The 22,915-nt window shown below is 50.7% G+C and overlaps 1 protein-coding gene across 1 annotated transcript in view; it reads right to left on the bottom strand.

Moving 5' to 3' along the window:
* The window catches only part of GALNT18 (polypeptide N-acetylgalactosaminyltransferase 18), a 385,185-nt gene that overhangs the window by 174,918 nt on the left and 187,352 nt on the right, over window positions 1–22,915 (bottom strand). Inside the window, exon 3 of the mRNA XM_004711547.3 lies at window positions 12,369–12,535. Within this exon, the coding sequence (XP_004711604.1) occupies window positions 12,369–12,535 (167 nt within the window). The remainder of the gene's footprint in view (window positions 1–12,368; window positions 12,536–22,915) is intronic.

The raw sequence follows: 22,915 nt of genomic DNA, 5'->3' as shown, positions 1-22,915 counted from the left end.
GCACCCTTTCTGGGAAACAGAGAACACTTGGCACATAGGTGAGAATGAGTGTAGGCACCCTTTCTGGGAAACAGAGAACACTTGGCACATAGGTGTGAAGGACTGTAGGCACCCTTTCTGGAAACCCAATGAGAAAAGGGCACTTCCAAGGCACACCCAGACTAGCTGCATGGGCCAGGTTTTGCACCCCTACTTGTCCCCTGCCTAGCCACCTCCTGCTGGAATGCAAACTGCAAAATGACCTGTGGTGGCCAGAGGTTGGTTCAGAAATTGGCCCAGTTGAAGCTGTCAGAGATGCACGTCATTCCCTCACCACCACCACCACCACTCTAGGTGCTGGTCAAAACAGGGTCTCAGTCTCAGGGTCAAGGCTCATGTGGACAGTAAGAGGTAGCTATTCAGAATGGCCAGGTGTTCAAGACTCACACAAGCCAGTTCCTTGAGCGATGCCGTCTTGCTCTTAGTCCTGGTGATAAATGACATGGCCGGTTGATGCAACCTCAGGCAGCCAGGCAGAGTGGGGATAGGTTCCAGGACTCTTGCAGCAAACAACACTGAGACACCCAACACAGGGTGGCTGGGCACCCACTGCCAGTCGTGTGGGTGGGTCAGCCTGGTCACACTGCTCAAAGGATGAGGAGGGAGAGGGCAGACATGAAGCCTTTGGTTGAGCAGGCTGGGGAAGGCTGGGGCTGGGGACAACGTGCTTGCCTAGATAAGCACCTTTAAGCTGTTTGAGTCTCGGTTGTAATTCCTTTAGCTGTATGGGATTCTTTAAGCTCCATAAAGCACAATACTGGACATTCTTTTCCTCTACCTCTTTTTCTCCCAGTTATTCCAGCTGCATGCAAAGCTGTTGGTATTTTTACAGCCTGGATGAGCATCTCCTGCGTAGGACAGCATCTTTGAAACATGAAGCAATGATTAGGCAGGCTCTGGGCCAAGGCCTGATGGGGATTTTGCAGAGAGCAGGAGAGGGGGACCCAGCAGCTGGTGGCAAGCAATTGGGGGTGCTCACATTCTCCGTCATCATTACATTGTGATTTCCTCTACCAACAATTAAAAATAACAGTGATTCATGGTGGCATAGTGACTTGTCATCGGGCTTCTGAAGGAGGCTCCAGGTAGTGGTGGGTGTCGGAAGTGACTCCCCCCACACACCATCTGCTACACACACACACCCATCAGCCCAAGCATGCGGATGCTTACACACCTGCTCACCACTGCACAAATGCACACACACACATGCACAAACATAGGCTCGCATCCCCCCACAAACGCACGCACATATAGGGAGATACACGCATATACATATGCACACAGGTGTGTATGCATGCACACACAGAGATGCACCTGCACATGTGTGCATGTGTGCTTTCACACACATACACATATACAAGCACATGTCATGCAGATGCAGAGACAGACAAGCTGCTCTCTTCTCTCCGAGGAAACCAGAAGTTGCCTCCCGCTCACAAGGTGAACTATATAGAGCCAGGCCGCCAGTGCTCCCGTGACCCCTCCACAGACAGGAAGGGTGGAAGCCTGGAAGCGCTTGGGTGGTATGTCTCTCTGACTGAAGCCTAGGCAAAGCCCCAGGGAGAAGACACCCAAACTTCCCTAACGTCTGTCTCAGTGGCCTGCTTCAGTGGCCCGGAGGAGTCCCCGGCCGCAGTGGAGGAAGCATTAGGCTGCAGCTGCCCCATGGAGAACGATGAGGCTGAAGCCAGAAAAAGCAAGGAATGGGTCTCAGAGCTTAAATTGTGAACATCCGCTTTACAGAAGGCTAGGGATGACAGGAGCCCCAAATCCATTGACAGGGTCCACATGCGGATTAAGCCTCTGGTGAATCCCCTCTGACTATAGACCAGGGACGTGCACAGCCTTGCCATCGGGCAGAGCGCGGCGTTTTGTGTTGTTCTCCCGTATTTTGGTTCGTATGGTGTTCTACATCGGCAATCCTGACGGGGAGCACTTGGGAGACAGCGACTGCGTGGAGTGTTTCTTGGGGATGTTGGTGGGGGAGGTTGGCGGGAGGCGGGGAGCCGATGACACTGGGTAGAAGAAAGAAGGAGATGCTCCAACATCGATGGTGGAGATGATCATACGGCTCTCTTTCATAGGATGGAACTGTCGGATTGTATGATGTGTGGGTTATATGCCAATAAAATTGTTCTAAAAAGAAAAGAAAAATGTACAGACCACAAAACCCTACTGGGGTGCTGTGAGTTGGAATCAACTCAGTGGCATTGGGTTTGATGCTCTGAGGTCACTGGTCCTGCTGTGCAACCTCTCTCTCTCTCTCTCTCTAGCGGGAGAAGGGAAAGAATGAGGACACACGTTCTCTGGAAGGAGAGAGCCAGGAGGCACCAGAGGCTGGCTTGCTTCATGGACACGGGCGCTGAAACCAGATAGTCTGGCGTCAAATCCCTCCACGGTGTGACGTTGGGCAGGTTCCTCACCCTCTCTGTGCCTCGTTCCTTGTCCTGTGGAATGGTTGCTGATGGTGCTCACGGACTTATTTATGTAAGGAACTTCAAACCTCTGACACATACTGGGTGCTTCCGTTGGGCCACCAGAGCTGTTGGCTTGGGAGTGCTGGCCATCACTCAACCTGGGGCCTAACTTGAGATGTGGGGTCAAAGGACAGTCTGGCCAGAGTCAAGCTGGGTGGTGGTCAGACCAGGGGCCTGGAAGCCACTTGATCCAGAACACTGGCTATCAACTGTAGCCAGGAGGTATGTGAAGAAGACTGGCTTTTGTGGGGGTCTGGGACAAAGGCTTTCCAAGTGAGTTGGAGGGGGTCATTTTAGCTCTGGTTTGCACTTCCCAAGAAGCAATGGGGTGGGCTGGCTTGCAGACATAACCGGGCAGAAAGGAGCCCTTGTCCACATGTCCCGAAGGTTCCCGGCAGCATGACGAGTAGATCAGCCATGGGTTCCATCCCAGAGGACCTGGGTTTGAATCCCCACCTTAGCACTTCCTTCAAGTATGCAAGCCTTTTAAAAACCTGATCCTTAAGGGTTTTTTTTTTTTTTATATATACAAAATAAAAATGGTAGCCATCTAGGGAATTAATAGTATTCTTTTCTCAACAAAGTTTTTTGAGTGATTTCTGTGTGCTAGACACTTGGTTCATTGCTGGGAAATCAAGTTGACCAAGCCCAGGGTACTTTCTATAGGGTCATCTCACTGCAGCGAGAAAATTGCCACCTTAATGCCACACAGCCTAGAAATTGTACTCCTATGTATTTGCCTAAATAAGTTCAATACTTCTGCCTGCTCACCAACCTGCACACAAATGCATATTGCAGCACTGTGCATAATCGCCGCCAATGGGAAGCAATGCAGATGCCCCTCAGTGGTCGACGCATAAACAAGGCCCGGTGCACCTATTCCGTGGAGCATCCTTCAGCAATTGGTGAGCTGTTGTGCCATGGAAACATATGGAGGGACTTTCGATGCATATGGCTAAGTGAGAGAACTCCGTCTGAAAGAGCTGCATTCTGGGATTCCAACTAGAGGAACATTCGGAGAGGCTGCACCCATAACTGTGAAAGATGATCAGAGGTTGCTTGAGGTCCCGGGGCTCAGAGGCCAGGTGACTACGTGAAAACTGGCATGGGAATGGCAGTGTCCTTGCAGGACATTGTGCGTGTGTTCAGATCCAAAGGCTGCACTGCAAAGACTGGACAGGACCGCAAGCCAAGGGCTTTTGTTAATGATGCTGCAGCAGCCCTGTTCATCAACTGTAACAACGATTCCACCACAGTGCAAAATGCTACTCATCCGAGAAACGGTGCAAGGGGCAGGCTGGGAGGGGTGGGGGTCAGGTAGGGACTCTATTTTGGGCACAATTCTTCTGCTCTCCATCCACACTGCTAAAATTTGCATTTCAATTATTGTATTTCAAATGCTTACTAAATAATGATCTCCTCCTCGAAGGGTCCCTACATGACCCAAATTGCGCTCATCTGGTAGCATAATGGTTAGGCTCCACTGCAAACCTGGAGGTTGATGGTTTGAGCCTACGCAGTTGCTCCCTGGAACTGGTGGTTGACTTCCGTAAAAGGTTCAACCCGAGGATACCCTCTGGGGCAGTTTAATTTTATCTCATGGGGTCACTGGGCGCTCAACCTGGCCAAAGGCCTGGAGTCCCTGGGAGTAATAACTGGGTTGCCTGGCTGTGGGCCCTCATTTTTACACACAAGTGAGAAGGACTCCGGACTGGCTCATGCAAGACCAGGGTTCTACCCTAACCTGCCCAAGCCCATGACTGAAATTGCAAGTGGCCTGCAAAAAGGCTGTGAGATTTCCATGTTCATCCAAAGGGGACCAGAGTTGAGAAGAAAACAGAGAAACTGGGAAAAGACTTTTGTTTTCTAAGCAGAGGTGTGGCTGGGCTGTGGGACAGGGTGACTGGGAAGCTGGCGGGAGTCTGGCGGGGGCCCACATCTATGACATTCCCTGCTGTGCTACAAGGCAGGGTGAGGAGAACTGGGTTTCCTTCAGGAGCACACAGAAACCTCCCAACAGTGGGGCCGGGCTGCGGGTGTGGGTGTGCTGCATACATTTTTCTTCAAATGAGGCTATTTGAACCCCAGAAACAATTGCTCCCAGAAGCAGCCTTGCTACAGGTGCCATGCTACCTGTGGGGCCCCAGAGCCCCTACGTATTTGCCGGAATACCTTCAGATGTCTGCCCACACAAAAGCCCACCGCACTCACACTCACGGAACTTGGAAGCAACCAGGATGCTTTCGTGGTCGCCACATTGCATTTAGTCCCTTCCTTCAAGGACTAGGTTGTTTTGGTATTTGCCACCCAAGTGCTCAGTCGAAAGCTTGGCACAAACCATTAGGTCATCAAAAGTTGTGGCATGACTGACTGACTGAATGAAGTGAATGAGAGCATGTGAAGAACAAGACCCAAGAGGGGAGAAGACTCTAGCAGTTGAAAAGCCTTAGTTTCCTTCCAGAAGTAAAGATTGAATCACTCAGTCCCAGCCAAAGATTTGCCAGTGGGATTTGCCATAAGGTATAGTTATTAGAACCAAGAAGCTCATGCTAGGTTCCCCTCATTTTCTTGAGGTAACAAGGAGGAGGGTCCCAGGAAGGGAGGGCATTGCCAAGCAGGCAGGCAGGGCAGAGATGCTGGCACAGGCTGGGTAATATAGAAGTGGGGAGGCTCAGGGACAGTGGTCACCTGGTCCCTCAGATGGGCACCGATCTTGAGACAGGTGGGATCCCAACACCCACCAGGAAGAACACTCCACCCAGCAGTGGGCAGCAGGCTCAGGAGGCTGCTGTCCCAGGTCCCTCAGCTGCAGCGCACGTGGTGGGGACAGTAAGGAGAAGCGTGATTCACAGAGAGTGCCCCACTGCACCGGATGCTCTGGAAAGCTTTATTCAAAGGAACATTCTGGGCCTGGCTCCAGACGCACAGAATCAGAATGCATTCATACCTTCAGTGAACCCCGACTGGTGGAGTCCTTAGAGGTACCAATAATAAGGGAAAGAGGAGGGGCAGGGAATTATGGTGGGAGGGAGGAAAGATGGGGGCAGGGGACGCCTCCAGGGAAGAATTACATTTATGGGATGTTTAATGCGACACTATGACTGAATTGTTTTGATGAAATGGGCTGTGAGACTATACAGAATACACTTTTCTTTAAATAAAGATGAGAGAAGTCTCACAGCTGTATCTACCCTTCCAATTCCTTACCCTTTGGATCTTAATATTGATCTGAGTGGCTGAAAAGGAGAAGTAAAACTGAAGTGGACTTGGGTTCTGTACTTCAAACACATGAAAGAAGAACACAGACAAGGGGGTGTGGTCAGTCCAATGGGAACAGGTGCTACAGAAGACCAGGAGAGAAGGGTGTCCCATGTCCCCAACGGTGAGTCCAGTCTGAGTACAGCGACCCCACAGGGCAAAGCAGGCAGTTCCGCCACGTCTCTAAGGCTGTACGTCTTCATGGGAATAGAACGTGGCTGGTGGGTTGGAACCACTGGCCTGGGGCTAGCTGTCCAACACCTAATCCATTGCATCACTAGGGCTCCCGAAGAGAGGGCTAGGGAGTGGCAAAGGTAAGAATTGGCATTTTAAACGGGGTGGCCGGTGACAGCCCTCATGCAAAGTGGAATTTGAGCAGAGGCTTGTAGAAGTGCAGGAGTTGTACAGAGAGCAGGAGGAAGAGCATTCTAGGTAGAGGGAACAGCAAATACAAACGTCCTGAGGCAGAAGGTACTCTGCGTGGGTCTCTATGTGCTTAGTCCTGTCAGACTACCAGGGACCAATCCTGAGAAAGTGGAGTTTGTTTAAGAAATTGTTAGGGGGCAGGGCAGCAAACAGGGATTGGGACTCCTACTCAAGGACTATTTGTGCAGCCCGAGGACTCCGGCTTCTGAAGCTCTAGAGAGGCATGGCCGGAGAAAGTTTGTGATCCAGTGTCCCTTTCCTGTGGTGGTCGGAACAAGGCTGGTCCCAGAGCACAGGTGTGGGCAGAGGCGGGCTTGGGGGAGCCCAAGCACCAGTAACACTGACCCTGTGATCAACTCCTGGGAAGGAGGCTTAGTCAGGGAGAGACCCTGACCCCTCTCTAGAAACGAGTTGCCATTGACCTAACCCATGGTATTTCAGCTCTCTCGTATGCATGGGAATGCTGCCCAGGAAGGGAGACCACTGCCGCACTTGAAATGATGCGGGTGAAGGTTATTGACAGTTCTATGGGCTGCCCGAAGACCAAGCCAATCTGTCTTGCAACAAGTACAACCAGAATGCTCCTTGGAAGCAAGGATGAAGGGATTTCTTCTCATGTACTTTTGGACATACAGTGAACCCTCGCCATTTTGCGCTTTGACTTCCACGGCTTCACTCTATCACGGTTTTTGCGTAACAGCACATGCTCTGTCATTACTGCCACTGATTGGCTCATACTGTACACGCTTCTGTCTGCATCACTACGTATCGGAGCTACGTATCAGATGCATTTTTTCTTTTGTACAGTGTACTGTAATTGTTTGCGATTTTTAAGAAATTTTATCTAAGCCCTATGATGGCTCCTAAACGAGCTGCTTCTTCTAAGCCTTCTGACAATAAAAATAAGCGCCAGAGGAAGATGCTCACCATCCAGGAAAAGGTAAAACTTTTGGATATGATCAAAGATGGCAAGAAAATCGTGGAGGTTGCACACCATTTCGACTTGAATAAGGAATCCTACTTCGCGGAATTTCATTTATCACGGTAGGGTCTAGAACCGATTAACCGTGATAAACGAGGGTTCACTGTATAATCAGAAGGGCCAGTCCCTGGAAAGGGACATTATATTGACGAGATGGCTTGACACCGTGACTGCAACAACGGGCTCGCACATAACAACAGTTGTAAGAACTGGGCAGTGTTTCAGTCTGTTGCTCAGAAGGTCACAACGAGCCAGAGCCAACTCGGCAGCAGCTAACAGCAACATCAAGTCCACGGCGTGCATGTCAGTGCAAACGGTGCTCTGGAGCGTTGTCAATGGCTGCCTTTTTGGAAGCAGATCTCCAAGCTTTGCTTCCAAAGCTCCCCAGTCTTTCGGTTAGTAGCCTAGTGGTTAGTCTGTGCATCACTGGCGGCTCTAACCATTCTCTGTACCTGCTCATCCTTTGAACACCAAAGTCCCTGCCATCATAGGGGATCTCGTTCAGGCCTCCAAGCTAGCCTGCAGGGAGGAATTATACATTCCACTTTTACAGAAGGGGAAGAAGGCGCACGGAGGTGAAGTCCACACGACTCAGAAGAATCCAGGAAGAGATAGAACTAAAAAAAGCTAGCCTGATACCAAATCCAGGGCCCTGCCCACTAAAACGCATTGTTTCAGAAAGGAGAGAAGCCAAAGACATGCCTTTAACCAGTGGCTGCCTGTAAATCATCATCATCATCATCATCATCATCATCATCATCATCGTCATCATCGTTGTTGTCATCTTTACTGCTGCTGTTGTTATTTTTATTACTGACATTCTATCCTCAGAACTTGTAGCTCCCATGAAACGTCGTATCCATTATTTTGTGTTATCCTGGATGATTCTGCTAGGTAGGCAGGGTAGGACCTAATGTCCACCCCAAAATAGAACTATTATACCAAGCAAACACAAACAATTGCCATCAAGTCGACTCTGAGCCACAGAGGCCTTACAGGACAGAGTAGAATGACCAAGGCTGTAAAGCTTTACAGGAGGAAACAGCCTCATCTTTCTCCTGCGGAGAGGGGGGTGGCTTCAAACCGCTGACATTTCTGTGAGCAGGCCAACTTGTCAAGCACCACACTACCAGGGCTCTTTCCTGACAGCGGGTGAGAAAACCAAAGCCCAAAGTCCCAAAGCCAGGGGGTGGCAGAACTGAGATAGAAAGCTGCGCCCAACTTTGCAGCACTCCCATTTTCTATCTGCAAAACTAACGAATGGCAGAGGCGAGATCTGATCGGTCCTCCTCCTCGTCTTCTGGGCCAGACCCGGTCCTCGATGAATGTTCCCTGACTAAGAAGGCCTGACCTGCAGTAAGCCGCAGTCCAGTGCTTCGGGTTGACACCCAGGAGAAGCAGCCCCCAAGGCGCCGACATTTGACATAGCCATAGCCACTTCCCTCGGACTTGAGTGGAGCTGGTCTGAAGGGTCCTTCAGCCTTATCTTAAGGCCAAAGATGGTTCATTGAGTAATACTCTCAAGTGTCTCTTGCTGGCTCTCGAAAGCTCTGCTCAGACTGGCCTCAGAGAGCTCTGCCACTTGCCAACCTCCCTCTCTCCTTTCTCACAGGGCCACTCCTCTGCCACAAGGCCCCTCCCCATCACGCCCCTGGGCCCTACCTTCACCGGGTGCAAGGGCTCAAGCCTATTGCTCTGTTTGCCTGGACACCTAGCCCCACACCCTCCTCATTGCCTTCAACAGTTTCTCCATCCTCTAATCTGTTCCCTGGATGGAGGAAGCCTAGACCCTTTCTTCCCAGCCATAGCCCTGTTTCTATGGCCAGACTCCTGATTCTTCTCTCCTCAGGGGTCCTGCGCCAAACCCGTGGCTCCAGAGCCTGCCCCCTACCCCCAACTAAATCCTCAGAAGTGAGGCTTGGGCCCCCATATTGCCTAAAGCTCCCCAAACCATTCTAATAATGTTGCCAGCATCTTGAGAATAACTTGTCTTTAAACCACAACGAAAACCAGAAAGAAAGAGAGAGAAACAAAACAAAATACAAAGGAACAACAAAGAGCAGACTGGACTAGAAACCACCAGCGTGCTTTCTGCATGGTACGACTATCGTTTCTAAAAACAGCTTGGCTTCCCTCGGTGCGTGTGGATGGGTGTAAGTAGATGTGTCATCCAGGATCATAATGAGAATGCATTTCTTGCTGTGCGATATGTAAAAATAAAGCAAAATAGAAACACTTCTCTCGTTTCTGCTTTGGCTCATGATTCTCCTCTACGGCCTAACGATCACTGACATAAGCATCCCGGCCGTCACTGCCGGCTCTTCGTCTTTACCCTCATCCAGCTTCTGCAGCCGCAGCTGCTGCCCCAGCGCCCCACGTCCTCTTCTCAGAACCCCATCTTTCCACCATCTAGTGGGTTTGGACAGATAGACGACTCTCCTGTTAAGGAATTCTCTGCCCATGGTCAAGTCTCCTGGTGGCCCCTCCTCTGACGCTCACTGGCTACTTCTCTCCGACTCCCAAATGCCTCACACACACTGTCTCTCAAGGGTCTCGTTTTTCTTGTTGTTTTCCCTGGTTCTCTGTCAACACCCTCAACTCCTAGTCAACGCTTCCATTATTCTGTGCATGAGACTCCAAACCCACATGTCCCCAGGTTCCTTTCTTGAGCTCCAGTGCTGCAGCTAACGAGCTTGAGACGTGGGCTAGAGGAGAGAGATAGTGCTGAGAGCGTGTTCAGTTCAAGTCACACATTTGACCATGCGAGGCCAGGGAGGCGAGCAAGGGCGAGCTTGGCCGCATTTTACAGTGGAAGAAGCTGAGGCTCTGAGGGGTGGAGGGACATTTCCGTGGCCACTGACTCCATGGTGGTAGAGAATATCCTAGAAGCCACGAGGACATTTCCATGGTCACTGACTATCGTGGTAGAGAATATCCTAGAACCCACGGTTTCCATCCCGAGTGCTCACCTTCACGTGATTTACAAGAAACTCCACGTGTACAAATGTCAGCTTTGGCCAGATGGAGTTAAGACCAAAGGACAGATCCGAAGACGCGATGAGGTTCCCCCCACGGGGATGAAGTGAAGGAAAGGCTTCAAGGTTCCTGCACCCTGGTGCTTCCTTCTCTCCACTCTTGCCTTATGGGAGGAGCTGCAGCACCACAGGGCCTGGGGGAGGCCCCTTCCTCGCAGAATGCCCCCTTCCTTCTACAGTGGTTCTACACCCTTGTCTCTAACGGTTTAAGACCTGTGGTCCAGGCCTACGGTGTGTGGGTCAGGCAGGCTAATCATGCTGTCCTCCTGTGAGCTTTGGGAGAGTGAGGGGCTTTTATGCATCCCCCACGGGAGGACGTGGCTAGAGAGAGACAAGGGAGTTGGGTCTCTTCTTGTTGCTTTCACGATACGCAGCCACCTTTCAACTCATCGTTGCTTAAGTGCTGCCCTCCGTGATGGCTTCCCCTCCTCCAGACCATGGAGCTCCACATACCAGCGCCCTCCAGAAAACTCCCAACATCTCTATCCCCGCCTGGTTCCTACAATTCCAATGACAAGGCGATAAAACGAGAGAGCATGTGTTTCTTGTGATGAATTCTATTCCAGTGAGATGTTTCAGTTTTCATTGATAACAAAACACAAACGACCCATTTGAATTTCTCATGACAGCAGCTCACTCACTGGGGGATTTCCTATCTGATTCTGAGAGGGCGCTAATATATGCCCATCGAGCCCATGAGCCAACGAAGAAGCAGTCTAGCTTCAAAAACCATGCATTATCAGAAGCATATTCATGTAAAGGTCCTATCAACTCTATTGGTTTTTAGACTGTCTCTGTACACATTCTGTTAAGTATGGAGGATGTGCCTGAAATCAGAGGCTAGGGCTGTGGGCCAAAGGAAAGAAGTCGTGGCCGGTAGAGGTTGCAGACAGGGAAATAGCTCCATTGCTGTTGCTGGGTTACACATCTACTACCATCTGCACCATGTATACCGCTGTGGCTTTTCTACCACCGTCACCATCGAAGCCTCCACCGTCATGCCCGGCTGTCAGAAAGAACAGCATCAGAGGTCTGCAAGGCTTGTCTTCAAAACAAGCAGCCATCTAGGCGAGGCATCAACTAAGTCCACATGCAAAAAGCACACCAGCCTGCGTGAGCCAAGGATTGTAAATAATAAAATCCAAATCTGAAAGGAGGAACGAGTTCAGGGTTTAAATTGTGAACACCTGGCTTGCAGCAGGCTGTGGGTGATCGTGAAAGCCTAAAACAGATGTGCCAGGTCCACGCGTGGATTAAGTCTCCAGGGAACCCCTCTGAACATAGTCTAGAGATGTGACTAGCTTTTCTGTCAGACTTTAAAAGTCAATTATGACAGGTATAGTTGGGTTAAAATGTAATACCTTATCAGTTTATCTCCCTTATGACCCATTTTCAAGTTGTTTCAGTTTATAATATTTTCTGCTTTCTTTTCGATTGAGGTTTCTCTGTTTTGTCTGGTCATTTATTATGCTTCCTGGTTGTATTTTATATGCTTTTTCTGTAGATGAAGCCCAGGCGAGGTGGATCTATAGTGATAGTAACAGGAGAAGTTTTTCCCAAAGCAATTTCCACTTCGGGGCATGGCAGGGGAGGGGGAGGCACGATAGATGGGGAGCTAACAACAATGAGCATACGGAGACAGTGTTCGGAAATGGAGTGTGGTGACGATTGCACAACTCTTCTCCGTAAGACGGAATGATTACATCGAATGGTACATGGAGTACGATGCTAAGGAAACTATTCAAAAATATCTCCACCCTCATCCCCATCACTACTAGGATGACACCCCCCAACACTCTTCGAGGGCAGGGGCCAAGCAGCACCATTCAGGCTAAAATCAAGTGACGCGTTAGAGAAACAGTAGTCCCTGGAAATATGCCCTGTGTTCCTGGCGGGGGCAGAGGTCAGAGTTCCTTATTTCATCAGATTGCTGTAGAGGTTGGAGGAGACAGGAGCCGGCCAGTCAGAAAAGTCCAACTTCTTCCAGGAGGCAGAGCGTGCACCTAGAATAAGAGACCTTCCCAGACAGTTTCCACTGAGATCTACCCTCTCTCCAGAGAGGGGGAAACTACACAGACCCCCGAGAAAACACCCCTGAGCAGCAGCTGAGCCCGTGCTCAGAAGGTTTGGCCAGGGAGCCCAGGCACTCACCGTTGCTGCTGTTGTCGTCCACCAGGATGATCTCCTTGAGCAGGTGCGAGGGCGTGCGTTCGATGGCGGAGTGGATGGAGCGCAGCAGCACGGAGAGCGCCTCGTTGACGAAGATGAACACGATGCTCACCTCTGGCAGACTCTCGGGGAAGGAGAGGTTGCGGCACCTGGAATGAAGATGAGCCAGACTCAGTGCTGTCCGTGACGAGACCAGGGTCCCCCCAGGTACGAGCCCACCCGAGTCTTTGCTCCAGCTCTGCTGAGAGCCCAGAGACCAGATTCTTCCCCGGGCCTCTTCTCAGATACAATGAAGACAGATTTGGTGTAGGTGGAAGTCAGGCCCATGGCCATGAAAACCAGTCTGTTCTACCAGAGTCTGAGCCTGTCCGATAACTGTAGCCAAACCCTAACCCTGAACGAATGTGTGGTAGGCTGAAGCTGGCTGACTCGAACCCCAGGAAAGATCAGGTGCTAGGAAAGGTAGTGACTTTTGTTGAAGGTCAACAAAAATATGAGCGTCCTCAAGTAGATGGATTGACAGAGTAGCTGCAAGAATGGGCTGAAAGGCAGTCCAGAACAGGACAATGCTATATTCTGTTACATACACAAAGTTGCCATGAGTCAGTGCTCGCTCAATAGCAACTAAACATGGAAAATGGAGCCCTTAGCACCACGTACAGTGCCTGGTACCTAGCAGGAGCTTACTCATTATTTCCTGAGAGAATGATCAACATTCCCTAACCAGATAAGATGGAATTCAACCAAAGGGGACTCTTAGAATTTCCAAACTGGACACTCACAACTAGGTGAGGGCAATCATCCTTAGATGAGCCGCCAAAGGAGAGAAGCCTGCCTCCTCCCTAGAACGTTTGCCTCCTGCACCCTAGAAGACTTGCTGCCCGTGCCCTGCCACAAGGCTCCAGCCTCCAGAACCAGAGTCTTCACAGAACTGCCCGGTGGAAGGACCTTGGCAGCCACCAAGTCGCGTCTCAGATGACAGGTGAGAACATGAAGACTCATCAAGATGGAGTCCCCACCTTCAGCTGCACTGTGTCAGCAGCCAACCTGGAATCTACACTCTGGTCTTCTGACATCTACGCCTGGGCCCTTTCCTGAAGAAGATGCGGCCATAGGAGAGGTGATCCTAACTGCTCCATTCTGCTCTCAAAACCAAACCAAATTCACTGCCATTGAGTCAATGCTGAGCCATAGAGACCCAGTAAGACAGGGCAGAATCTCCCCATAGGTTTCTAAGACCGTGACCCTTAAGCAAGGATGGAAAGTCAGAAACAACGTGGAGATCTCTTATCTAAAGGGCAAGGGAGGTGGAATTAGAGAAGGCGATGCTCCTTCTCACCTGCCAATGCCCCTGTGAAAAGGAACATCACCCTGGAAGACACCAGGTAACACCCACCCAAGGTCTGCCCCTGTAGGCAGAGCCATGGTGCGCAGAAACCCGCTCCTGTGTGGCACCTTCCCCTGGCCGCAACTTGATGCTGTTCCAGAACCTATCAAGCCCTCATCTTCAGCACAGTTGGAGGAGAAGCTAGAGCAAGAGTTACAGGGCCAAGCCAGGCCCTGTCCCAGGCTGCAGAGGAGGCGGGCCACTCTCCCTGCCTGCCATTGAAGGCCCCAGGGCTCAGAGCTGGGGACCGTTGTTCCATTGTTCGGGAGTGAGAGGCGCAGCCTGGTTAGAAATACAATCAGGAGCATAACAGCTCCTTGGTAATTAGGGTGTGCAGGACAGGAATGGCCTGCTCTTCTTAATGAGGAAGGCTGCAGGAGAACCAGCACCGAGCAATTTGAAGAAATCACTGTGGGGCCCCAGCTTGCTTAAGAGCGTGAGATTAATAAACTAAAATCACCGTCTCTATGGTTACCAGAAATTTACAGAAACTTCTCCCATTCTATTTCCAGATCTCCTTTTCTCTCACCGAAGGGGGGTGGGGGGTGGGGGAGAAAGGAAAGAGTCGAGCCTGTTTCCACATCCACGTCAGGTTTTAAATGTTTAATAAACCCATCAGGTTTGAGAGATCAAAGCACAGTTCCCTTGCTCTCGCATTTGTTCATGAAACGAGTATTTATGGGCTTGTTCCACAGAGCAGGGGCCACTCTAGGTAGTGAGGGTTCAGCGGGAGGCGGACCAAGCTGCTGTCCTCATAGAATGTCTACTTTGATAATGGGAGCAGGTGAACAGACTAAGTGCACAGTACCACACGAGTGTGGAGACGGATCGTCACTCAGTATAAGGACAGCGTGATGCGGGGGCCCTGCTCTCGAAGGCATCCTCAGGGAAGAACTCTTGTAGGAGGACCATTTTAACCAAAATCCAAATGACATGCAAAAGCAGACACCATGAACCCATGGGGTGGAGCGAACAGCACCGATGGGGGAAAGGAGAGGAAGGGAAGACTGGGCTCTATCTACTGCACTAAAAGGAGGCAGGAGATGAGTAGAGAGGAAGGAATTTCAAGCAGAGAAATTGGGATATCATCCTGAAGTTCATGGGACTCATTCTAAGTTTTGTTGTTGCTGGGGTCTTAAAGGCTTGAAGGTAAACAAGGGGCTATCTAGCTCAGAAGCAACAAAGCCCACATGGGAGAAGCACACCAGCCTGTGAGATGATGAGGTGTCGAAGGGATCAGGTATCAGGCATCATCAGAACAAAATTCTTACCATAGTGAATGAGGGTGGGGAGTGCAGAGTGGAGACCCAAAGCCCATTTGTAGGCCACTAAAGATTCCTTTGCCGAGGGATCTTGGGGAGGATACGAACCAGTCAGGGTATGATGTAGCAACGATGAAAAATACAACTTTCCACTAGTTCCTAAATGATCCCCCCCCCCCCCCCCCCCCCCCCCCCCCCCCCCCCCCCCACTATCATGATCTGAATTCTACCTTGCAAGTCTGGCTAGACCAGAGGATGTACACTGGTACATACAGGAACTGGAAACACTGGGAATCCAGGGCGGATGATCCCTTCAGGACCAGTGGTGTGAGTGGCGATACTGGCAGCGTGGAGTGAGAGTGGGTTGGAAATGGGGAACCGATTACAAGGATCTACATGTGACTTCCTCCCTGGGGGATGGACAACAGAAAAGTGGGTGAAGGGGGTCGTCAGACAGGGCAAGATATGACAAAATAATAAATTTATATATTATCAAGGGTTCATGAGGGAGGGGGGAGCAGAGAAGGAGGGGAAAATGAGGACCTGATACCAGGGGCTTAAGTGGAGAGCAAATGTTTTGAGAATGATGAGGGCAATGAATGTACAAATGTGCTTTACACAATTGATGTATGTATGGATTGTGATAAGAGTTGTATGAGCCCCTAATAAAATGATTTTAAAAAATAGGATGTATTGTCCAAAGGCTTGATGATGAAACACATACTAAAAAGAAAAAAAAAGAAAAAAAAATAGGATGTAATTTTTATAGCAACAATGATAAGCTTTATGGTTAACTATCAAATCCTTCTTCCTGACGGGTGCTCAGGCAGCTATCGAGACCACCGACTGGGTTTTCCTTGTTGCCGAGTGTCCTTGAGTCCACTCCGATTCTTCACAATCCCATGTGATGGAGTAGAATTGCCTCAAAAAGCACTCTACGCTGTAATCTTAGGGAAGCAGATTGCCAAGCCTGGTGCCCCTGGGGCTTCTGGGTGGGTTTGAACTGCCAACCTTTCTGTTGGCAGCCTAACACTTAATCATTTGTACCAACAGGGCTCATGCACACCACTATTGTCACAGAGTCAATGCTGATTATAACCATTCTGGAAAAGAGTTTCCAAGGTGATGCATCTTTATGGGACCAGACTGCTTCATCTTTCTTGGGCAGAGCAGCCGGTGGTTTTGAACCATTGACCTTGCAGGTAGCATTTCAATGCTTACTCAGTAGGAACACCAGGGCTCCTTAAATGACCATGGTAAGCATGGAACACCCAACCTCTTTGCTCCTTGCTTTCAAAAATAACATCCTATGCGATCAAACTCACACAGCACGATGTTTACTTTTTTTCAATAAAGTATGATGAGCAGCTTCAAACAAGGTCAATAAACCCACGTGTGTTCACCATCCTCCCCACGGGGAGCTCTGCCAGTACTGGAGATGGTGTCCTTTGTCTTTGGCTCATTGTCACATCCTGGGGTGGAGGGGTGGGGGTGGGGGTAGGGGGTGAGGCTTCAGCGGGTTCTTGGGTCTGCAGATTGTGCCCAGCAGTGTGAAGGGTTAACTGTTGTCGTAGTTACATAATCTGGTGTCAATTTGAGAGGATTAAGAGTGAAGGAGTGGAGTCTAGTCTGTCAATCGGATCATAGCCAATGAGGCCTCTGTGTAGGCATGGCCTTCTCCTGAGAATTCTGGGAAATAATGTATTCCTTCCTGGAGGCAGGGGACTCTCTACTGACAAGACAATTGGCACCACGCTGATAGACTCCATGCCCTGGGAACTACAGAAAGCCACCTGGAGATCCCTGCCAGCACTGAGATGCTTACAGCACCACTAGACCAAAGACTTTCTACCCACTGGCCTGTGATCATCCTGCATCCAGCATCATTGCATGCCTTTTGTGAGTCTGAAGAGGACTTTATAGATTGGTATTGGACACATGGGCTATTGAACTTATGGGCTTGGACTGGACTGGGTTGGGATACTTTCATAAAGTACAATTACCCTTTATATAAAACTCTCTTATACATATATGAGTTTGTATGGATTTCTTTCTCTAGTCTACCCGGACTAACACAACTCTTTTCTTCCTTTGCACTCTGAATACAACCACGGGGTTGACCCTGGCTGTTGTCGGGCGCCATCCAGTTGCCCTCCGAGACCACAGTGGAACTACGGTTCACTGGGGTTTCTAGGCTGTCCCCTTCCCAGCAGCAGACCGGCAGGTATTTCTCCCACAGAGCTGCTGGAGGGCCTTGACCCCCACCACCCGACAGGGAGCAGCCAGGTACTTCAGCGGTGCACCCTGAGCGCACCTTGCCCCTTGACTCTGAGACCGGGTTCAGTCTTTCCCTAAAGGCCCTGCCAGTCTTGACGGCTTGCCTTTCACCCACCAGCACAGAACTGTTAAGTTTGTATTACTCCCTAAACTCTGTTCAGTACAATTTTCATACACAAGTACAAGGCGCACTTATAAAAAATTATACAAGACATGTTTAAGCACAAGGGTTTTTTATTGTTTTTTAATATAAAAATGCTTCTGAACCGAATAGAACAACGATTTGTATTGTTTATGTCTGTCTCTCTCGATGATGATGTAAGCTCCCGATGGCAGGGACTCTGTTTGGCCGTTGTGCTAGCCCCCACCCGAGACCAGAGTCAGACACGTGGGAGGTGCTTGATAAACCTTTTAGGAAGTCCACAAGGTTGACTGTTTATCTAATGCATGGCCGAACTGGCGCATGCGGACCACGGAGCTCAGATCGTTTCATTTCCTCAAAATCCTCCTCCGTCTGAAGGCGGCTCATCCTCTTCTGTTCTCTCTCCTCCCCAAACATGTGGCCCTGAGTCCCCCTACGCAGTTTCCTGAAGCTCCCCATCTCCATATGCCAGCCATTAAGCAATCAACCCAGGTCAAACAGCCTGACCTCCTCATGTCCCCCTCTCCTTCCTCTGTCCTCCCAGGAGCCACTTGGGTCCCTTTGTGCAACAACCCCAGGACTGCAGATCTTGCTTTGCATCACAGGGCATCCCCTCGTCACGGTCACTTCTCCCAAACTGGATGTGGGTGAGCAGGAGAGGCGGAGGATGAGCAGACCAAGAGGCACGCGGCAGGATCGCTTCTAGAGAAAGAGCTTGGGAGGGGAGGTGGCGCTGCCAGCTGCCGGTCCCAGAGCCGCTTCCTTTGCTATGTGACTTCACATGGCCTTGGCCATAGACCAGAAGTGGTAGAAGACATGCTCATTGAAGTTTGGCCTCGCTAAACATTTCTGGATCTTAGATCTCACATGTGAGGAATGGAAGACTTCTCATTAAAGAGTCAGCCAACTTTCGCTCCCTCAAAATCAGCACATTGTTGCCAGCGACTGCCACAGGAAACAGCCTCTTCTCATCAACTCGTTGAGAGAGGTTGGCCACGGTTTGCTCAGAAATTTCCCAAATTTCCCAATGATAGCCCCACATGCAGGGAGCCTCTCAGGCCCAAGCAATTTGGGACAGGTGGCCAGCCTACGACAAGCTTCTTGAGGGCAGGGACTGATGCTGTTCCCTGTGACCTACCCCCGGCCCTACATAGCGCCTAGCGGTTAGCGAGAAATCAATGGGCATTTGATAAATCAATGGAAAATATACCTTCCAAGCCCCCCTAACCTGTTCACAGGGCCAGGTAGGGTTTCATTCTCTCGTGCACGGGGCTCACTATGAGTGGGAACCCGCGGATGGCACCGTACAACAATGACAACATGCAAGCGTGTATGTACCGTCACTGTGCGGCTATTCATGTCAACAGTGAGGCTGCGTCTGCATTGCCGAGAGCAGAAGGCAGAAAGACAGGGAAAGAAAAGACACCATGGTGCCTTGTCCACGGACCTAAGGGTCACAGTCACCATCCTCCCTGTCAGACCCAGAGCCTGCAGAAGGCCGGCCTGAGGCCTTCCCAAGGACCACCTCGGACAGCTGCCACGGATGAGGCCTTCTGCAAACTCCTGCCCAGTCACCGCGGTTCCATCGTTCACCCACTTTGCCTCGCAGCCCAGCACGGGCCGCTGGGGACCTTCCCTGTCGTACTTGCACTGCGCAGACATTCTCCACGCCACTTGATCCTTCGGATGGTGGCCACCCATGCGCTCCGATTCCCTTCTCACCCACCATCGAAGCGCTGCCCACGCTCGCCCAAACTGGCCTTTCTCCCCAGCGCTGGAGGTGAGCCTCTGTACTCCCGCCTCCCTTCTTGTTAGCCCAGAGAGGACACCAAAGCCTGAAGAACAACACAGGGTGACTTATGTGCTGCCTTCAAGTCGGTCTGAGTCACAGCGACCCGCGTACAATGGAATAAAACATCGCGGGGTTCTGCGAGTGTCCCGGATAGATTTCTGGTCCGATTGTTGAGATCTGGAGTATTTCACTGGCTGAGTTTGGGACGCACCCCCCAGGCCTTTCTCCCTGCTCTGTCCCAGCCTGTCTAAAGCTCTGCTGACACCTGTGCATTATGAGAGCAACGGACGATTATCTGTGGAGAGACAGGGCGGCTGCACACAAGAATTGAGGCTGGCGCTCCCACACGGAAGGCGAGAAACCCCCCCTTGGGAGCCCCACGGCTCCTGTACGTGTAATTAGTCCGCCGACATGGAAGCATCGGAGAAAGCTCAACTCTACAAGGCTGGTTCCTTGCTCAATGTGAAGAGAGGCACATTCTCCTGTAAAAGGAAGCCATTGAAGCGCCTGTTTTACTTTTATTCTTGTTCAAAGTTGAGTCATTTTCTCCTAGAGATTAAACAACAACAACAAGGCATTCCTGAGAAGGGAGGAATATGACTGAGTAATAAGCCAGGATTGATGGTCACGGTAAAGTCCACTTGACGGATCTCTGCACACGCAAGGAGAGGTGAGGAGAGCGAGCAGGCATGTGGGGAGCCTCTCAGCCAAGTTCCCCAAAACGATGTCGCGTTGTTCATGAGGCAGCTTTAACCCTGAGCCTCAGTGCCTGGACCTGTGAGCGGGGCGGAATCCAGGAGGACTCTGTGCTGCCCACAGGCTTCCAGCCACCAGGTAGCCACCCGCACCGGATGCACCAGGTACCTCCACGTTCTCTCCTCCCACTGGCCTCAGCAGATGCTGCTCAGCAGGCCCTAGTCTGCAAGGGCAGATGATTCACCGGAAGCTTGGTACAAGGGAGAGGGGGTGATAAGACCTGTTCCAGAAGGAATACATTGGGAACAGGCTCCAACTGCCACAGTGCTCTGGGTGTGGAGAGGAGGGACCCACCGGAACAAAATAAGTGATTGTGATCATTAGACCTGGTGTCAGCTTGACTGGGCCAGGGTTCTAACACAGTGCAGTCAACTCTATGATGGGATCCCCTCTGAATAGCCAGCGGGTGTTGTGGTTTCTGGTGGGGTGTGGCTGAGTCCGTTTCAGCTCACAGTGACCCAGTGTCCAACAGAACAGAGCACTGTCTGCTCCGGCATCATCCTCACCACGCTGTGCTGTTCGAGCCCAGGGTTGTTGTTGCCGCTGTCTGTCTGTCCATCTCACAGGGGCCCTTGTCCTTCTCTGCTGTCCTTCCACTGTACCAAGCATGAGGTCCTTCTCCAGGAGCTCCTTGTCTCTCATGACAACATGTCCAAAGTCTGTGAGATCAAAGCTCACCATCCTCGTGTCTAAGGAGCACTCTGACTGAATCTCTTCCAAGACAGATTTGTTCTTTTGGCAGCCCGCAGTACTTTCCGCATTCTCCACCGGCACACAATCCCCATGCACCCATGCTTCTCCATTGTTCCTATTCAACGTTGCACTTTCCCACGCAGATGACACCAGTGGCTTGGGTCAGGTGCACCCTAGTCCTCAAAGCAACATCCTTACTTTTCCACACCTAAAAGAGATATTTTGCTGTAGATTTACCCAATACACTGCCTCATTTGATCTCTTGACTGCTGCTTCCATCAGCATTGATTAAAAATCCAAGCAAAACAGAAGCCTTGACAAATTCAATCGTTTCTCTGTTTATTGTGATCCTACCAATTGGTCCAGTTGTGAGCCTTTGGTTTTCCTTACATTGAGTTGGCATGCGTGCATGCGGAAGACTGCCACCTGCCACCGAGTGCTTCAAGTCCTCCTCACTTTCGGCAAGCAAGGTTGCATCATCTGCATACTGCAGATGGTTAATAAGCTTTCCCCGAGTCTTGATGCCACGTTCTTCTTCATAGAATCCATCTTCTCTGATGATTTGCTCAGCATATAGTCTGACTAGGTATGGTGAGAGGATACAACCGATGCACACCTTTCTTAATTTTAAACCATGCAGTCTTCTCTTGTTCTGTGTGCACAACTGCCTCCAGAGAACCCAGCCTAACACAAAAAACACTCTCGGTAAAAAGCTTTCCTGGTAGAAGGAGTAGCTCCAGAAGCCACAGCTCACATGTGCCATTCGTCACGCGGGGCACAAACTCTGGGAGGCAGCCTGGGACAGCATCGGCACTGTCCTCTGTCCCTCTTGCAGCCACCCGTTTCCTCCCACCGGCCTCGGAGCCCACCGCACCCATTCGATCCTCTTCTGGCTTCACTTGAGTAGGTTTCTGGCTTCTTCCAGAGCTGCCTAGCTTAGGTGGACACTCGCTCCTGGCAGCTTCCCATCTGCCGGCAGATAGCAGCGATGTTGCCATTCCCGGGAGACATGCAGACTGTCGAGGTCTTCATTCTCGCTGCTGGTGTCTCTATGTCCCTAACCTCTGGAGCCAAGACGCTCCTGGGCGCTTGCCACCCCACTACTCAGTATCTGGGAAGCCATGGAGAAGGTCCACACACTGTCATAATAATAGTTTCCATTTACTGAGAGCATGTGATGCACCATAAACCATTACAAAGGAATGTACAAACACCTCTATTGTGTAGTTTGCCATTTTATATTTCGCCCTACACTCATGTACAGTGAACAGTACTATGCCCCTTCCACAAGTGAGGGAAATAGAGCTAAAGGAGTATGCCATCTTACCAGGGCTTCGACCTGGGTTCATTTGATCCCAAAGCCCTGAGCATAAGCCTCTGGTAAATGGTGGGCTCACCTACCCTACCCTCCTACCCAGAGATCACCTGGGGAGACAGTGGTGGTGTTTTCCCCAGAACCATAGAGGCCTGAGGGGAGGGATTAAATGAAAGAGACACTCCCTGACAGCCAATTCTGCATGGACAATGGTGAGGATGCAGTCAGTATGTTAGGATAACGTGAACCAAGCAGAAAAAAATATACATATTAGGAACAAAATGTCAGCCTGTCTTCTCCACAGGCCATTGATCCCTTTGAGATAAACATTCCATGTGTCTTCCTTGTATGAGGGGGCTTTGAAAAGTTTGGCGGGGAGTTGGAATGGAAAGATCCTGGGACTTTTCCATGAAACTTTTTGAAACCCCTTCGTATAAAGGTTGCTGTGCTTCCTGCCACAGGGCCACATAATTTGGTCCATAACTGACGGGGTCAGCGCCTGATGCCCGAGCCCCAACCTGTGATCCATGAGTTGGCCATTGGCTGTATGGTGGCTGACACAGGAGCCTGCAATATTGATCATCAGTCTTGTAAGGTCTTTCTCTTGGGGAGCTGGAATGTGACGTGCTCTACGAAGGAGGTGAGCAGGTAGTAGAGATGACGGGGTAGCAATCAGAGCTTTGCTGGCGAGGGAATTGCAGAGATGCTGTGGAATGGCTCCTCCAGGACACCCTGCAGCACACTGCCCTCCTCCAAGGGCTGTCGGGCGAGGAGTCTCTCTCCTGTGCCTCCCTACATGCATCAGCTGCAACGAGCCCAACCACCTGTACTCATCAGTTCTTCACTCCCTGAGACAGCGCACGCGCGCGCGCGCGCGCGCGCGCGCGCGCGCACACACACACACA

The sequence above is a fragment of the Echinops telfairi genome, unplaced genomic scaffold (assembly GCF_000313985.2).
Source record: "Echinops telfairi isolate 266 unplaced genomic scaffold, ASM31398v2 ScPeMD7_60;HRSCAF=208, whole genome shotgun sequence".
In the NCBI taxonomy this organism is placed as follows: Eukaryota; Metazoa; Chordata; class Mammalia; order Afrosoricida; family Tenrecidae; genus Echinops; species Echinops telfairi.
This window is presented reverse-complemented; position numbering and strand designations above follow the sequence as displayed.